Source organism: Trichosurus vulpecula, chromosome 2 (genome assembly GCF_011100635.1).
Source record: "Trichosurus vulpecula isolate mTriVul1 chromosome 2, mTriVul1.pri, whole genome shotgun sequence".
In the NCBI taxonomy this organism is placed as follows: Eukaryota; Metazoa; Chordata; class Mammalia; order Diprotodontia; family Phalangeridae; genus Trichosurus; species Trichosurus vulpecula.
The window spans coordinates 265,536,382-265,554,074 of record NC_050574.1 but is presented as its reverse complement, the minus strand read 5'-3'; the positions used below and the strand labels follow the sequence as shown (position 1 = coordinate 265,554,074).

Genomic DNA, 17,693 nt, shown 5'->3' with positions numbered 1-17,693 from the left:
AATAGCTCTGAGATACCACTGCACATCTATCAGATTGGTAACATGACAAAAAAGGAAAATAGCAAATTCTGGAAGGGATGTGGAAAAATTGAGACATTAATGCATTGTTGATGGAGTTGTGAACTAGTCCAACCATTCTGGAGAACGATTTTGAGCTATACCCAAAGGGCTATAAAACTGTGCATGTCCTTTGACCCAGCAATACTACTACTACGTCTGCATCCCATAGAGATCAAAGAAAAGGGAAAAGGACCTCTTTGTACAAAAATAATTATAGCAGCTCTTTTTGTGGTAGCAGAGATTTGGAAATGGAGGGGGTGCTTATAATTGGGGAATAGCTGAAAAAGTTGTGGTATATTATTGTGATGGAATACTATTGTGCTATAAGAAATGACAACCAGGATGGTTTCTGAAAAACCTGGGAAAATTTATATGAACTGGTATAAAGTGAAGTGAGAAGAACCAGGAGAACATGGTACGCAGTAACAATATTATAAGGATGACCAACTGTTAAAGATTTATCTTGCTCTGATTATGACAGTGATCCAAGACAAATCCAATGGATCCATGATGAAACTTGTTATTTGCCTCCAGAGAGAAAACTAAACTCTGAATGTAGATTGAAGCATACTTTTAAACTTTATTTTTTATCCTTTATTCTTTTATTTTTTTCTGTTTTCTTTTGCAACATGACTAATATGAAAATGTTTTGCACGAATTCACATGTATAATCAATATAAAGTTGCTTGCCTTCTCAAGGAGAGGAAAGGAATAGGAGGGAGAGAACTTAGAACTCAAAAATTTTTAAAAAATCATTGTTAAAAAGTTTTTACATATAATTGGGAGATATTTAATGAAATAAATAAAAATAAAATGAAGAAATTAAGTAGGAGATAGCTCCTTGTTAAGAAATGGCCCTCCTTGGAGAAGGGAGGTTTAGTGAGCGGTCCACTCACAATCCCTTTCCGATCTTCCCTTAACTACTCTCTATATTTGTTCTGTTAATATTTATATGTGCGCTTGCTGCCTCTTTTATAGAAAACCCCTATTTTGAGAATATGGATTTTTTCTAAGTATTTCTATTCCTAGTGCTTCACAGGATACTTGGCCCATCCCTTCTATATTTTATATTTATAACCCTTGTATATTTTATATTTTGTCTTAAATATTTGCATGTTAAAAATTTGGTTAGATTTTCTATGTAAATATGTTATATATGCATACTTAATATATATACATATATACATACACATGCATATATGTATATGTATATATATGTATATATACATATACACACACACACACACACACACACATACACATGTTAACTCCTTTGATAGAAAATAATTTCCTTAAGGACAGGGACTGTTTACCTTTTGTCTTTTTTTTTTAATCAACAAGGCACAACTATTTATTATGCATTTACTTTGTCTGGGCCTGTGCTAAGCTGGAGATACAAATACAAGAAAAAAAAAGACAGGCCCTGCCCTCAAAGTGCTTACTGTTGTAATGTAGGAAGAAAACAGAAACAGGAAACTGAAAAGGGGGTGTGGGATATCTCTCAGGGATATGGTAGTATAATCCAGAAAGTCAGAAGCAGAGCCAAGAAGGCAGTGAAGGTTTTATTTCCAGTGCCTGGCACATAGTAGGTATTTAATAAGTATTTCTTGATTGAGTGATTGATTGATTGACCTATTGATTGACCTATTGAAGGGCAGAGATAAAGGACAAGTGTCTGTTAAGCATCAGAATCAACCTTACTTGAGAGGTGATAGGATGATAAGACACAAAGTCCTAAGGCTCTCTAGTCTTAGCTCTGTCATTTGACTGTTTCTGTCTCCATCTCTCAGCTTCACCTGGAAAAGGAAGGGTTTGGACTAGTCCTATCCATGGTCCCTACCATCAAGGATTCATACACATGAAATAGAGAGTAATTAATGGGTTAAATTGTGTGTAAGTACAACAGTAGTTGGGCAAAGGGAGAGATCATTGTGGGCATCATGGAGGAAGTGGAACTATAACTAGACTTTGAAAGATAAGTAGAATTTAGATTAAGAGAAGTGATGGGGGAGGATATTCTAAGCAGTGACATCAGTATAAACAAAAGCAAAGGGGTAGGAATAGACATGACATGTCCTCACTCCAGTGAATAGACTCCTATTTGGAGCAGAGAGTACATGTTGGAGATATATCAAAAATTTCCATAAGTAGTTTGGGTCTAGTCTGTGGGAGACCCTGAAATCCAGAGGGTTCTAGATTTGAGTTAGTAGGAAATAAGGAGCTATTGTTGGTTCTAGATGAGATTAAGGCTTGTCAAGTAAGCTAATTAAGTAATCAGGGTAGGCTGGGGTGGGCCAGATGCCTTGGGCTGAGGCACCAGTGATCTGGGTTACTGAAATGTATGAGAAAATTCAAGGACTGAGGGTCTTTTCTTTTTAGGGGTCCAGATCCCATCTCCCATCAGCATGATATAATCACTGTTTTAGGAAGTTAATTTGATGGTTCTGCATGAAAAGTCCTCTTTTCTGAAGTCTAATTGTGGTTTGCAGGTGAACCTGGAATCTCAAAGATTTTGTCAATTGAACAAAGTGTTTGGCAGGTGCTCCTAAGCTGAAAATGCTCTGAATATAGGCTTGGAGACTAATTCTTTTTATGAAGACCTGCCAAGTAGCTAAGTGCACAAAGGCTCATTACCAGAAGTATTGAAATCTGCATTAGTGATGGGAGCAATTGCAGTAGTGAAATCCTTGAAGTAATCTGGTCGTGTTGTATAGGAAGGAAGGAAGAAAAGAAGGAAGGAAGGAAGGAAGGAAGGAAGGAGAGAAGGAAGAAAGGGAGAATGCAGGGGGAGGAAAGGAAGGAAGGAAGGAAGAAAGAACGAAAGGAAGGAAGAAAAAATGTTTTGTATGCTAAGAGCTTTACAAATATATCTCATTTGATCCTCACAAGAGTTCTGGGAGATAGGAACTATTATGTCCCTATTTTATAACTGAGGAAACTGATGCAGACAGAGGGTAAGTAACTTGCCCAGGGTCACAGAGCCAGTAAGTATCTGAGGCTGGATTTGAACTCAAGTCTTCCTGACTTTAGGCCCAGTGCTCCATCCACTGTGCCACCTATCTGGATTAGAGAGGGAACAAGCTGAGCAAATAAGAGAATCCTGTGAGTTTTTCCCGAAAGGATATGCCTTTTCTCAGGCCTCATCCTTCTTGACCTGTCTTGTAGCATTTAATGCTCTTGACCTCCTGGATACTCTCTTCTCTGGGCTTCTCATGATACCATTTTGTCTTGATTCTCCTCATTCCTTAGTCTCCTATACAGTATAGTCATTCTTATCTCACCCCCTAACTGTGAGTGAGTGTACCCCAAGGCTCTGCTCTGTGTCTGCTCTCCATATAACTCTCTCTCATTACCTCATCAACTCCCATGGGTCCAGTTGCCATCTCTATGCAGATGACTCTCAGATCTGTATCCAACCTTGTCTCTCTCCTGCCCTCAAGGCCTGTACCACCCATTGGACATTGCAAATTGGATGCCCTGTAGGCTTGTCAAACATGTCCAATATGGAACTCATTATTTTCCTCCCAGATCTACATCTCTCCCAGCATCCTTATTTCTGTTGAAAACACTGCTGCCCTTCTAATGATGCAGTTTCACAACCTTGGAGGCATCTTCTAGTGCCCACCCACATAGCCAATCAGTTGTCCCGTCTTCTTGATTTTCCTCACAAACATCTCCATCATTTGTTCCTCTCCTTCCACTTACACAGCCACCACCTTAGTCCTTGTCACCTCTCACCTGGGCTGTTGCAGTAGCCTTCTGTACTCAGTCTCCTTATCTCAGTTCTCTCCCCTCCTCCAGTCTGCCCCCCACATAGCTGCCAAAGTGATATTCCTAAACATGGATCATCCCCCTGATCAATAAGCTCCTATGGGTTCCTATTAACTCTAATTAGGAATTAATTAATTCCTGTTAACTAATTTAATATTAACTTCTTATTAACTCTAGGGTCAAATACAAACTTCTCTGACTTTTAACAGTCCTCACAAACCTGGTTCCAACCTACTTTTCCAGACTTAGACATCACTTCCCTTCACACACTTTTTTGTGTAGCTGTACTGGACTTTTTAAGTTAATTTATTTATTTTTAGTTTCCAACATTCACTTCCATAAGTTTTAAATTTTCTCCCCCTTCCTGCCCTCCCCCTCCCCAAGAGGGCATGAAATCCAATATAGACTCTACATATATATTCCTATTAAACATTTTCACATTAGTCATGTTATATAGAAGAATTAGAATGAATGGGAGTAACCACGAGAAAGAAAAACGTGAAACAAAATAAAAAAAGAAAGTAGTCTGCTTCAATCTGCATTCAAACTCCATATTTCTTTTTCTGGAGATGGATGGCATTTTCCATCATGAGTCTTTTGGAATTGCTTAAGTCCTTGCATTGCTGAGAAGAGCTAAGTCTATCAAAATCAGTCATCGCAAACTGTGTTCTCCTGGTTCTGCTCCCCTAACTCAGCATCAGTTCATATAAGTCTTTCCAGGTTTTTCTGAAGTCCACCTGTTCATCATTTCTTATAGCACAATATTATTCCGTTACATTCATACACCGCAACTTGTTCAGTCATTCCCCAATTGATGGGCATCCCCTCAATTTCCAGTTCTTGGCCACCACAAAAAGAGCTGCTATAAATATTTTTGTACATGTGGATCCTTTTCCCATTTGTATGATCTCTTTGGGATACAGCCCTAGAAATGGTATTGCTAGGTCAAAGGGTAGGTACATTTTTACAGCCCTTTGGGCATAGTTCCAAATTGCTCTCCAGAATGGTTGGATCAGTTCACAACTCCACCAACAATGAATTAGTGTTCCAGTTTTCCCGCATCTTCTCCAACATTTATCTTTTTCCTGTTTTGTCATGTTAGCCAATCTGATAGGCGTGATGTGGTGCCTCAGTTATTTTGATTTGCATTTCTCTAATCAATAGTGATTTAGAGCATTTTCTCATATGACTATAGATAGTTTTAATTTCTTCCTCTGAAAACTGCCTGTTCATATCCTTTGATCATTTATCAATTGGGGAATGACTTTTATTCTTGTAAATTTGACTCAGTTCTCTATATACTTTAGAAATGAGGCCTTTATCAGAGACACTAGTTCTAAAAATTCTTTGCCTGAACTGGCCTTTTGGTTGTTACTCACACATGACACTCTCCATCTCCAGTCTCTGGACCTTTCCACAGGCTATTCTCTTTTCCTAGAATATACTCTCCTCCTCACCCTCATCCTTTGGAATTTCTAATTTCCTTCAAAGCTCAGGTGAGATGCAATCTCCTACATGAAGACCTCTTTGATCCTTCCCCTCCCCCAGATGCTAGTGCCTCTCCCTTACTAAAATACCTTTAATTTGTTTGATATGTGCTTATATGCGTATATGTCGTCTCCCTCTACGGAATGTTGGCATCCCCAGTGCCTGGAGTAGTGCCTTACCTGTAGTACGTCCTTAACAAATGCTTGTTGATTGATCCGAAAAGTAATTTACACCCTTTGAAAATGGATGCTGAAAACCAAATGTTCTCTGGCTGATCCAAAATGATCCCTTAGACCAGTGGTGTCAAATTTAAATAGAAACAGGGGGCTGCTAATCCATACATAAGGTTCCCCAAGGGCTGCATATTGATTCAGTTTTAGAATGTAATGTTAAATATGTTTTATTGTATATTTGTTTATTTGTTAAATATCTCCCAGTTACATTTTAATCTGGTTCTGGCTTCACTGGGAATGTTGTGGGGCCGCATGTAGTTGTTTCATTTTTGTTGTCTTTTTATCGCTTGGTACTTGGTCCATAGTAGGCACTTAATAAATGCTTATTGATTGATTACTTTCTGCACCTTAGGGGAATTTGCCTCTCTAGGCCTATTATTCTGACTCTGTGATCCAGAATGAGGAAATGATTAAATGACCGTGGGGACACTATTATAACAGATGCGCTTCTCTTTCCTTTCTATCATTCTCTTTGCCCGAAGGTGCTGGATGTACTGTCTCTCTTATACTAACCTACAGCAAGACCTGCAAAGGAGCTATTTATCTAGCAGTGGTGATAGGTTTGGGCTAGGCCACTGCGACTGTCTCTTAACATGGTTGCCTTTGTGAGCAAGGACGTGAACATGAAAGATAACTTATCAGGATGCCAGCTATGGAAGAAGATTTATATTGAATTAACCTAAGCAGGGTTCAAACTTTGATCTCTCTGGCACTTAGGGAATGATCCCAGATTTGTGTGTCACCCAAAGGTTATGGTATAATTGGTCAGGAATAGGAGTGAGTATAAGAGGAAGTCAACTCACACGAAGTAAGCTACCCAGTGGTGTTTCACGTCTAGGGATTTTCCTACATTAGGGCCTAGACATCTAGTGTAGGGGTTTTTTGACCCCTTGGAGATCTATGGGTAATTTTCAGGTCTGTGAATTTGGATGTGGAAAAAAAAATACATCATTATTTTCACTAACCTTACTTGAAATACAGCATTTTCTTCAGTTATAAAAAGTTTTTAAATATTAATCTGAGAAGTGGTCCGTAAGCTTTCCATGACTTCCGAAAGGGCTCGGTGATACAAAAAAAGGATTAAGAACTTCTCATCTAGTCTGTCCTTCATTTTAAAATTGAGGAAACTGAGGCCCAGAGAGGTTAAGTACTTTCTCCAGTCACACAGTAAATGGCAGGTTTGGGATTTGAACACAGGCATACTGAATCCAAATCTAGGACACTTTTCTGTTATTATACTGTGTTATCATTCTCTTCCTTGCAGTTCTCTTTTGCCATCCTTTCCCCTTCCTTCTTTTGTACCTTTATTTTCTTTGCTTCTTCCTCCTTCAGCTTTTCAGCTCAGCTCTCTACTTCTGTCCCCGTGGATTTTATTCTCTTAGCATTTCCCCAGCTTCTCTCTTCTGGTCTCTTGGCCAGGATCCTCCCCCTTCTCCCAGCTGATGCATTATAGGGATTAAGAAGCCACCCCCCCCCCCCCCCCCCGTGGATTTTTTACTGAGGAAAAAGGATTTCCATTTGCAAATGAACTGAATAGGAAAACCTGGGTTATTAGCTTGTTTTGCTGTGTTTTGTTTTGTTTTATGCAAATCTCAATGTTCTTTCCTCTACTCCGTGGTTTGTTCCCTAAGGGGAAGGCCGGGATGTAGGTCTCCCAGAACATTTCCCAATGCAAATATGAGTCTTTAGTTTCGTTCTTTAATGCATTTATCTTGTAACAAGCCTCCTAAAGCTGTCCTATCACCCTACTGGATAAGAAGCTTTATGAGCACTGGAAACTGTCTCATTTAAACTTTGGAAAATCCTAATTAAGTACATGGTGCTTACTTAAGCACAGACTTGTTCAATGATTTCAGCATTTGACTCTTCTTGACCCCATTTGGGGTCTTCTTGGCAAAGATACTGGAGTGGTTTGCTGTTTCCTTCTCCCCTCACTTTACACATGAGGAAACTGAGGCAAACAGGGATTAAGCAACTTACCTAGAGTCATACATCTAGTGTCTGAGGCCAGATTTGAACTCAGGAAGTCCAGACCTGGCACTCCATCCACTGCACCACCTAATTTGCTGAATTGAACTGTATCCCTTTTTCTCCACCCAATTTCTCTTACTCTCCTCCTTCCCCACTCCTCTTTTCCCTCCCACTATTCCTCCTTTTACTATTAAAACTACTTCTTTATACTTTCTTCTTGCTCTAGAAGCACTTTAGAAGTTCACAACTGAACAAAGCACCCCCTCCTTCCTTATTCTATATCTTTCCTATGTCTTTTTCTACTCCATAAAGAAAGGAGGGGAGGGAGGTCTCAGAATCAATTAATGAGCCTTTACATCAAGTGGATTTTTTTCCAGGTAGGCAGTGAAAGTGGCACGGTGAATCTTTAGATAATTGGGGAGATAGGGAAAGTTTTTGCTGTGATTATTTCTACACTGAGCAGTGGGAGAATTAGAACTACAATTTAAGAGGAAGCCACAAGATGCAGGTAGTTAGAGATCAGGTGAGCTGAGGAATTCTGGGACCTTGGATAGTACTTAACCTTTGAGAAGTACAAAGCCCTGTCTAAATGCAAAGTGGTACTGATGCTGGTCGTGATGATAATGATACTGCCACTAAGTGGGAACTTGATGAATTCATCTACTTCCTTCTTCCTTTTGCTCTATTTGCACCTGACAGCACACCACTGCCCTCTGCCGAATGATGGCGGTACTACGTCCCTTGCTTGAGCTGGGATGCTTTTTCCCAGTGCCCCTGGACCCAGCTCTACCGGTTCGCCGAGCTGGCTCACCTCAGCATCTCTTCTGCTGTTCCTCACTAACCTCCCTCTGCTTTGTCTCCCCCTTCCTCTCTCTCTCTCTCTGTCTGCCCTTGCAGCACTGCCAGTAACTCCAACCGCAGCACGCCTGCCTGCTCCCCCATCCTCCGCAAGCGGTCCCGCTCACCCACCCCACAGAACCCGGAGGGAGACACCATGGTGGAGAAGGGCTCGGACCACTCCTCCGACAAGTCCCCATCTACGCCGGAGCAGGGGGTACAGCGCAGCTGTTCTTCTCAGTCAGGACGGAGTGGCAGCAAGAATTCCAAGGTGAGATGGAGGTACCCATGCCCCCAGCCAGCTGCAGGGAAGAGGGTGGGTGGGGCGTGTCCTCTGGTCTGGTTAGCCCCAGCTCCCTGAGACCCTAATTGATGGGTGGGAGGATGGCAGGGAAGGAAGGTTGCAGGTAAACACATTAATGACTAAACACACCAGGAGTGAATAAATGATGCCCACAAACCACTTTCCCCCCAGTTTAAGTGGGAATCAGCCTAATTAGGAGCTAGACTTGGAGTCCTTTCCTCCCCACAACAGGGAGATGCATGGGAGACTCTAAAGGGTGGGACAGGTGTCCAGGAATCATTAGGAACTCTTCTAGAGTTCCTTCTGTCCCTCACCTCACTCAGGTCTCATTTCAGGATGTGAGCTAGAGGGATGCTTCTTGTTCAGGGGCCCCAGTTGCCAGAGGGAGTCAGGAAGGCCCTTCTTTATGTATTTTCTTTGTTCTTTCTTTCCTGGACCTGTCATTCCCCTGTTAACAGTCAACTCGGCCCTCAACCTCTGCCATCCCCTTGTTACCAGTCAGTTCAGTGTTCATTCTCACAGAAAGGGGTTCCACGGGGAATGGGCCTGACTCTAGGATGCTGTATCATTCCCTTTCCTCCATTACAGTAGGTTACCTCCCTCACCTCCACCCAGCCCCTGCATCCTGGGGGCTCTGGGTTCCCAGGGTCCAAGGCCCCAGTTAGAACAGGGCAGGGGGAGCTCAGTGACCTAGCCGATGAGCGACTAAGAGGACAGTTGGTGCACCTTACGTCCCCAGACTGTGAGAATGGTGATCAGTCACTGGGATCTGGAAGATTTCCTCCAAACCTATTTTAAGGGATAGTGCATTATATCTACAGTCCTTTAGTGCCGATATTATGGAGCCCTGGGGGTGGGTGGGGTGGGGTGGGGTGGGGAAGGGGTGGAGAGTCAGAGACATTTTCTGTCTAGTTGCATGTCAGGAAAGAAAGCCCAATAAAGAATAGCAGTTCCCTGGATGGGTTATCTGTCTCCATGGGTCTTACTACCCTTCATCCCTGGACCCTCGGGCACTGGGAAGGGGGTGGGAACCTTTGGGAGTAGGGTGTGGGGGAGCTCTCTTCCCACCTGACTTTGTCTCTTGATTTCTTGTTCTTCTTCCCCTTCCTCTCCATCCCTTCACCCCTTCCCTTGCATGATCGGTCTTAGTCTCACAAGCGCCTCTCAAAAGTAAGACACCATCTCTCTGTCTGTCTTTCTCTCTCTTCCCTCTGCAGTAGAACTATTTGTAGTGCTCAGCAAACCAACCCTGAAACTGTCTTGCTTGGTCCTTTTCCCAGAGGGGCAGGTTCCATTTTTGTCCTGTCAGGTTGGCTTGAAGTCACTGAGGAGCCATTTGTGTTGTACCGGAGATCTGAGAACAGGCCCACTCATCACACCTGGGATTACTGTACCCGATGATTCACTCCCTGCTTCCAAGACACAGCCTCATGCTAACTCTGCCTTACTCTCAATTCCCTCCTTATCTGGTGCTGACTATTGTTCAGAATCCTACCAGTGGCAGCTTCATTTATTCAGGGAATGGAGGGTACATTCCTAACTAGGGAATCCCTAACTAGGGAATCCTATCAGACTCACCTATGGGTCTTAAGCTACTGTACCTTGGTGGCTTGGCTGGGGTTAGGGGTTGGGGGAAAGATAATATTTATGAATTCATGGAGTGTTCTCAAGGTCCCCTATCTTGTATATTACATACCAGTGACCTCAAGAGACCCACCTGAACATCCCCTCTCCCTCTTACCAAGTCTTTCAGAGCAGCTCAGCTTAAGCATCCCTTATCAACATCCCCTATCCCCCTCTCCCACAGTCCTATGGAATGTGGGTAGTCTTAGGCTCTTGGATCTCGATCGGGAAATGGAATGCACCCACTGGTAGGGCACGGCATCAGTGCCCTGAGGTTGGTGAGCTGAAAGTAGTTCTGGTCAGAGCCAATGTGGATATGTAGAGTGCTGTCTAGTGACTTTATAACTTCAGAAGGATGTGGGGAGCTTGGAAGGAAGTCCAGGGATAAGTACGAGGCATGACAGGAGTGAGAAGAGATTCCTTAGATCAATCTAAAGAAGAGAAGGCCAAGGATTGATTTGTTAACAGTCCTCCTCTATTTGAAAGGTTATTTGGGAGAAGATGATGATTACTTGTTCTCCCCCTCAGTGGAAGAAAATTTGAAAAAATGGGGCTTAAGCTACAACAGGGAAGACTTAAGTTGGAGAATTATGAGATACTGGTACTGGATCATAGGCTCCAGAGATTTAGAGCTGAAAAGGACTTCAGAAGTCTCATATAACTCTTTGTTTTTCAGATTTAAATGTTTCCCCAGGCTTTTATCTAAGCCCTTCATATTACAGATGAAAAACCTGAGGCCCATAGAGATTAAGTGACTTGCCCAAGATCACACAGGTATTAATTGAGTGGCAGAATCAGGGCTTGAACCACAAATCCAGTGCTCTTTCTACTCTATGGAAGTGGCAGAATCTCTTTCCTCCAAGATATTGAGGCAAAGTGGCACATTTTATAATTTTAGTGGAGTAGTCATGCCTGAAGTTAGAAAGCTGGCTGAGGTCACCTCAAAAAGCCTTTCCAAGCCCAAAGAATATGATAGCCCCTAGCAACCTGCCCAAAGTGAGGAGAGGTCAGCTTCAGAAAACGTGGAGCTCCTCATGGTCGATACTTGCTTAAAATGAGGTTATTTTTGTATTTTATTTTTTATTTACTTTATTTTATTATTTTTTTTTCCCTCTTTTCTTGAGACTCTGTTCAGAAAACCCCTTGGCCTCCAATCCTAGCAGAAGTTTAGTGTATCCTTCCTCTACAAGGAAGGTGCTCAGTGTATGATGGTTGATAATGATGCTAAGATGCTTGATTGTGTTGGACCCTGTGATTTTCTTGCTGTCAAGAAGCCTCTGCATTGGTAAGGGAGATAGAATATGTAACCAAAAAACTACAGTGAAGTCACTGTATGATAAATCTCACATGAGTGGTACAAACATAATGGGGTCTAGGTGGAAAGGCTTTGTGGAGAAGGTAGTACCTGACCTGGGCCTGAAAAAAATAGGTAAAACTTTGATAGACAGAATGATGGGAGGGGTGGGGGGTTGGGGGTGGGGGTGGGGATGTGAAACCTTTGAATCAGCCAATTCATTTAGACAATGAACTATCTAGAAGTAAAAGTATCTACTTTGTACTAACTATATTGATGGAGATTCAAAGATAGTAATATAGTTCCTAGCCTCATGGAGCTTTTAGTCTGGTAGGAGAGATAAGACATACACACAGTCACGGTACAAAATAAATCATGATAAGTGCACAAAAGGGGTCCAAATAAAGTTCTCTGAAGGTTCAGTGACCATGTAACTAGGGAAAATCATAGAAGGCATAAAGGAAGAGATGATATTTGAGCCAGACCATAAAGGACTTAACCAGTGAAGACTGTAAAGGAAGGGCATTCCTTTTGTAGGTAATTGTATGAGCAAAAACCTAGAGGTGAAAAGCTTCAGGGTACGTTCAGGATATTTTCTAGTTTTGTTGGTCTGTAGAGCATGTGAAGAGATTGTATGAGATCCAGCTGCGAAGGTTAGGATCCGACTAGAGAACCTTAGTCAAGATGTTGGACTTTAGGTTGGAGGTAGTGGGAATGTATAAGGAAGATGTATCAGAAAGAGTGAGACTGGAGGCAAGAGACTGGTAAAGAGGCTATTGTAGGTAGTGAGCTGTGACCATGGATAATGAGAGCCCAATCTAGGTGGATATATTGCTTCCTAATACAAAACTGAGACCGATATTTGAAGGATACAGTGGTATGAGATTAGATAGCGAAGAATTTACATCCTATACAAGGGGAGAGGGAAGCACATCATCAGGACGAAAAGAAAAATCCATGTGAGTGTTTTGCCCAAATAACATAAGGTGAGGAGGAGGCAACAGAAATGGGGTAGGAGGAATCACCAGTGAGAATACCCTACTTCCTCTCTCCTATCTCCTGCCATGCAGAAGTAATAAGCCAGTCAATATCTGGAAGTGACCAGAGTGAATTCAAAGCAGGATACAAAATATCCAGGCCCTCAGTTTACACCTCATGCCCTTACCCCCCCCCATCTAGCATCCCTCAAGGACGTCTCACCATTATCCCATCACAGGATAGGACCTTAGAAATCACCTAGTCTAACCTTGTCATTACAGAGAGTCCGAGAGAGTGACTCACCATAGAGACAAAGGTAGAATTCTACCACAGGTCCCGCGACTCTATACCTTACCTTATTACTTCCTTATTACCTAAATGAGCTAGACAGACAGTTCTACTTCTTCCAGGCAACACCCAACTTTGGCTTGATGAACAGTTGTAGTGGGTCTTGACCCTGGCTTAGATGTAGCTCTGCATAGGTGCTGCTAGAGTATGTTAACTTTCCCTCCTGAATCAATGAGTATGTTCCTAGAGCATCTCAGGTGGCTGAAGATGCTCCAGCCTTCAGTTCTGTAGTAATGATTTTCAACCACCAGAGGGAGCCATAAAACTGGATTCCAGCTCACATTTCCCAATAGAGATGGTTAGTCCCTAAGTCAGTGCTGGGTCCTTCTCAGCAGAGCTGCCCTTTAAAAGTTGCAAGGCCCCAATTCAGTGACCAGACCCCATTGATCATGGCCTGTCCTCCTGTGCTTACTATGTTTGCCCAGTCTGTGACTCTCTTCTTTGGCCTCTGTGGCACTGATTCCCCCTTCTCCTTTGTTTTATGTTTCTCCTCTCTCCCCGCTTCAGTTCTAATTTTTCTGATTTTCTTTCCAGTATGACAGACTTAACCTGATCAAAGTAAGGAGTCATTTTATCTCATCCCCCACTGACTGTCCAGCTACCAGTGTTATCCTCTAGTCTTTTCCTTCCTCTTCTCTTCGCTCACTCTGCCCACCCCATTCCCCTAGTATTTGATAGATCTCTCCAGCTCTCAGGGCAGCAGTCAATGCCAAGATAATTTCTCATCCTTTTTCTATCCGTCTTTGGTTCCTTTAGCTGTTCCCTTGCTTCTGCTAAAGAGGGTGAGAGGGTATTCTCTCCCCCTTGCCATACTGTTCCCTGTACCCTTCTCCTGTAGGTCTGCCATTAAAGCAGTTCTACTGATCTTCCCTCCCCTGTAGCCTAATTTCAAAGCTTCCCAGATCTCATCCCTGCCCCTCCCCAAGTCATTTACAGAATCCATCCCTCATGTCCCACCTCCCTTAGTCCTCCTCTGCCTTCTGGTCCTTACCTCTTGTGGTAAAGGAGGACTTGGAAAGGAGCATTATCTGGGGTGGGTTAAAGCAGAATAGCCCATTCACTTGCTGCTAGATATCCCTCTTTTCGCTCTCGGTAACCAGGTGATGGAGCCGATAATGTCTGCAACCTCTTGTAGGCTGGACCCATGCTAAGACAAGATTCGATGAAGTAGGAAACAGAGACAGGAGAATCAATGTAGATGGCAGGGTCCTGGGTCTCCTGGAGCTTGGCAAAGGCTGGGTGGAATCAGAGCTTCATACTGATGAAAGCAGGAGGAGAGAGAGAGAGACAGACAGACAGACAGACACAGAGAGTAACAGAGACAGACAGTGACAGAGATTGAGAGACAGAAAGATAGTGAGGGACAGAGAGAAACAGACAGAAAGGGAAGGAGAGAGGAAGAGAGAATTAACCTTGGCCATGCTACAGGGACATTGTTTCTAATCCCATAATCCCAAGTGGTGTCAACTCTCTTCAAGAAGAGAAAATTAGTTTTCAAGATTGGCTGGATTTTGCCCAGTTAATTAAAAACCCAGAATTAGAGAAGAGACTGTTGGGATGAAAGTATGAAGTTAGGAGACATCGTATAGATTCATGAAAATCTTTGTCTGGGGAATTGAAGAGTCAGCCTGCCTAGCTGCCTGATAGTATGGCCTTAGACAGGATGAAGAGTATAGGATAATATTAACATGAGCTTATATTTATGTTACTTGATGGCCACAAAGCACTTTTCATACATGGTGCCATATGTCAATCACTCACATTTATGTAGTGCATTAGAAAGGCAGCATGCAATAGAGAACTGGTTTTGGATCCAGGAAGACCTGAGTTCAAGTCTCCACCTCTGACACATACTGGCTGTGTGACCCTAAGCAAATCACTCACATTGTTCTGTGTAACTCTCTAAGACTATAAATTGCAAAGAAGGCACCAGTCTCCATTGGTAAATAGAGTCTCTTTTCTGGGAGTTCCCTTTCCCAATGAAACCACCTATCCACTTCCTCTCCCTATAGTGTAATATCATTAAAAATATAAGCAATGCAAGGATTCTGATGCTAACAGAGGTCAGGGACTTGCCCAGGGTCACCCGGTGAGTGTGGATTGGAAGAGGAGGGGTGCTGCAGTGAAGCAGAGAGAGGTAGGTCAGGACTTGTGCCAGGTCTGCTAACTGTGAGACCAGGGCTCCTTCCAGCTCCATGTTGTCCAGTCTTGCTTGAATAGTACAAGATACCTAGGAGATGGGTCATACTGGACTTACTATGTTCCAGTCTCTTTCTTGTAATTCCCCTTAACCAGGGAAGAAGGAGATGGTCCTGATTTTTCTGATTTTTTAAATGCTTGAATTGGGCAAGAGGGGTGAGAAATCTTAGGGTCACTGGATGGCAGCTGTAGCCCTCATTATATATACCCACTCATAGACCTCATCCTCTTTCACCCCTTTGTACACAAAGCACACATGAGTATGGAAGCATATTATATAGAAGATGAGCTTCCTGAAACTGGCTGGTATTCTCAGATTCCAAGAATTCCGAGAGAATCCGAGGGGGATAACTAGCTAGCTGGGGCTTCCTTCTTCCATCTTTCATCAAGGGAAATTCTCCGATTCTGAAACACAGATTCCTGCAGCAAAGCTAGTTCAAGTGGAAAAAGTCATCCAGGCTCTTTCTCTAGGAATGGAGATAAGGTTGCAGACCCACAAGAAATGGAGAGAGCAAAGCTTTCTCCAGGACTCTTGAGAGAAGATATTTTCAGTCCACTCAGAAGGCTCTTAATTGTGGATCCTAGACCAAGTTCCTCTACTTTTTTGTGGTAGGGCCTTAGCACTCCCAAGTAGACAAGCTCCCTTTGCCCAGGGCTGACAGAAAGGACACCAGAGGACAAGTCTTTGTTTTGTTTTACAAATTCCCTAGGAAATAAGTTAGGTCCGGAGCTTTCCTCCTTTCTCTCAGATCAAGATTTGAATGTGGGAGCCTGCATGCAGCAGTCCTACCCACAGGACTGCCCTCCCATCCCACCCACCCTAGAGAGGGGCTGCCTTGGAGCACAGGGTGGGTGGAGTTTCTCTCTGTACTTTGCTCCAGCTTGGACAGCTTTAGGGCAAGGTCCCTGATGCCCACAGAGAGCATCCCTGTCCTCTATCAGAAGACCCTGGGGTTTCTGATGGGGAAGCCTGTCTGTGTTCTAGCTATTGCTGGGGCTGTTGTCCGGCTGCCTCCCCAGCTTCACTGGGGATTCCAGCATGCATTGCTCTGGGGTGGGGTGTGGCTCTTTTCAGGGGCCCTTTACTCCCTCACCTTGAAAAAAGGAGGACCTCCCTTTGCCCATAGAATGGATATTAAACTGCTTTTGGACTCCTGCCTACCCCACCTTCCTCTGCTGTTCATGTAATTGCCCTGGCACCTCCCCACCCCCACTGCCTTGAGCCATTGATGCTCTGGCCAACCTTACCATCTCTACCCAGACTAATTTTACCTTCTCTTTTATTTTGTCCTTTCAGAAAAGCCAGAGTTGGTATAACGTAAGTACTCGTGTTTCTCTTCACTCTGGGTATGTGTAAGGTGGGTGGCTGGGTGAGGGGAGGTAAGGGGATGAGATGGTCTGGAGATCAGCTTGGCCTTCATCCTAGGACCACAGGCAGGGGGGGGTCAAGGAAGTGGGGTTTCTCTCCTTGCCTATCCCCTCTTTCAGAAACTCTGCCACACAAATATCACTGCCCCAATCCAGGATATATTTGGTATAGGGTTATTTAGGGATGTCAAACTGAGCTGTTTGGCTCTGCTCTATTCCCAAGAAGATAGCACTTTGCCCTTTGTCTAGGACTCGATGGTCATTGCTAGAGAAACGGGTAATTTAGTGGACAAAATGGTTTTCTGGACGAAGGCATAGTTTAGTGCTGTATAACAGAGAGCAGGCATAGGGGTCTGGAATTGGGAGCAGAGAAGGTTCTCGGGAAGATGAGTGGTCATGGTAAGCCTGGGGGGATGGGGCTGGGCCACATGAGGGTATAGGGTAATTTCTACCATGTGGCACTGTTTGCCTCACAAATTGATATTTCAAAGAATAAGATACTGAATTAAAAAAGGCAAATGGGACTGGGTTTACAGAGGCAATAACATGAAAGTTGGTTAGCAGGGGAAGACTAAACCTGTACTTCAGAAGCTTTAAGTACATGAAGGACACATAAGAAAATCAAGAACAAATAAGTAAAGGTGTATAGCCCATGATTCAGACAATAAAATTCAGACTAAACTGTCAGGGAAGAGAAATAATGAAAAAAAACAAAGCAAAGCCAAACTTCTTAGGAAAAAAGAAAATGAATAGTAAAAGAAAATTAATGAAACTAAGAAACTAGAGGGAAAAGAAGATTTTTGAATCAACAAGGAAGAAAAGAGAAGTAGATAACTAAATACATGTGTTAATAACCAGATCTGTGATTTCAGTGACCTTGGAAGCTCCTAGTGAGTCACTTTTTCTACAAATGCAGGTCAGCATATTCTCTGCAATTCATGTTCTTAGTGAGTTGCCTGGGCCTCTGAGAGGTGGTGACTTCTCCTGGATCACTTAACCAGGATGTCAAAGAACTTGAACCTAGTCTTCCTCAACAGGGCTCTTTCTGACTCAAGAGCCAAGTCTGTTTCCTATGCTGGGGGAAAAAAATAAATTCATATTTTAAGGGTAGGTAAGGCACAGAGAGAGTGGCAGGGACCAGGGTAGGGCGGAGAAAGGTGGGTGATAAATGTGGCCAAATGGAAGAGTTTCCACCTTCTAGGAACTCATTTGTAATTGC

General features: G+C 43.1%; 1 protein-coding gene across 5 annotated transcripts in view; it reads left to right on the top strand.

Moving 5' to 3' along the window:
• The window catches only part of GRAMD1B (GRAM domain containing 1B), a 241,705-nt gene that overhangs the window by 178,701 nt on the left and 45,311 nt on the right, over positions 1-17,693 (top strand). For 3 of the 5 annotated variants that reach the window (XM_036744378.1, XM_036744375.1, XM_036744374.1), the window contains exons 3-4: positions 8,421-8,631; positions 16,404-16,424. In XM_036744378.1, coding sequence (XP_036600273.1) covers positions 8,421-8,631; positions 16,404-16,424 — 232 coding nt within the window. Of the gene's footprint in view, positions 1-8,420; positions 8,632-13,441; positions 13,466-16,403; positions 16,425-17,693 lie in introns of all 5 variants that reach the window. The other 2 variants (XM_036744377.1, XM_036744376.1) reach the window with 1 other exon arrangement.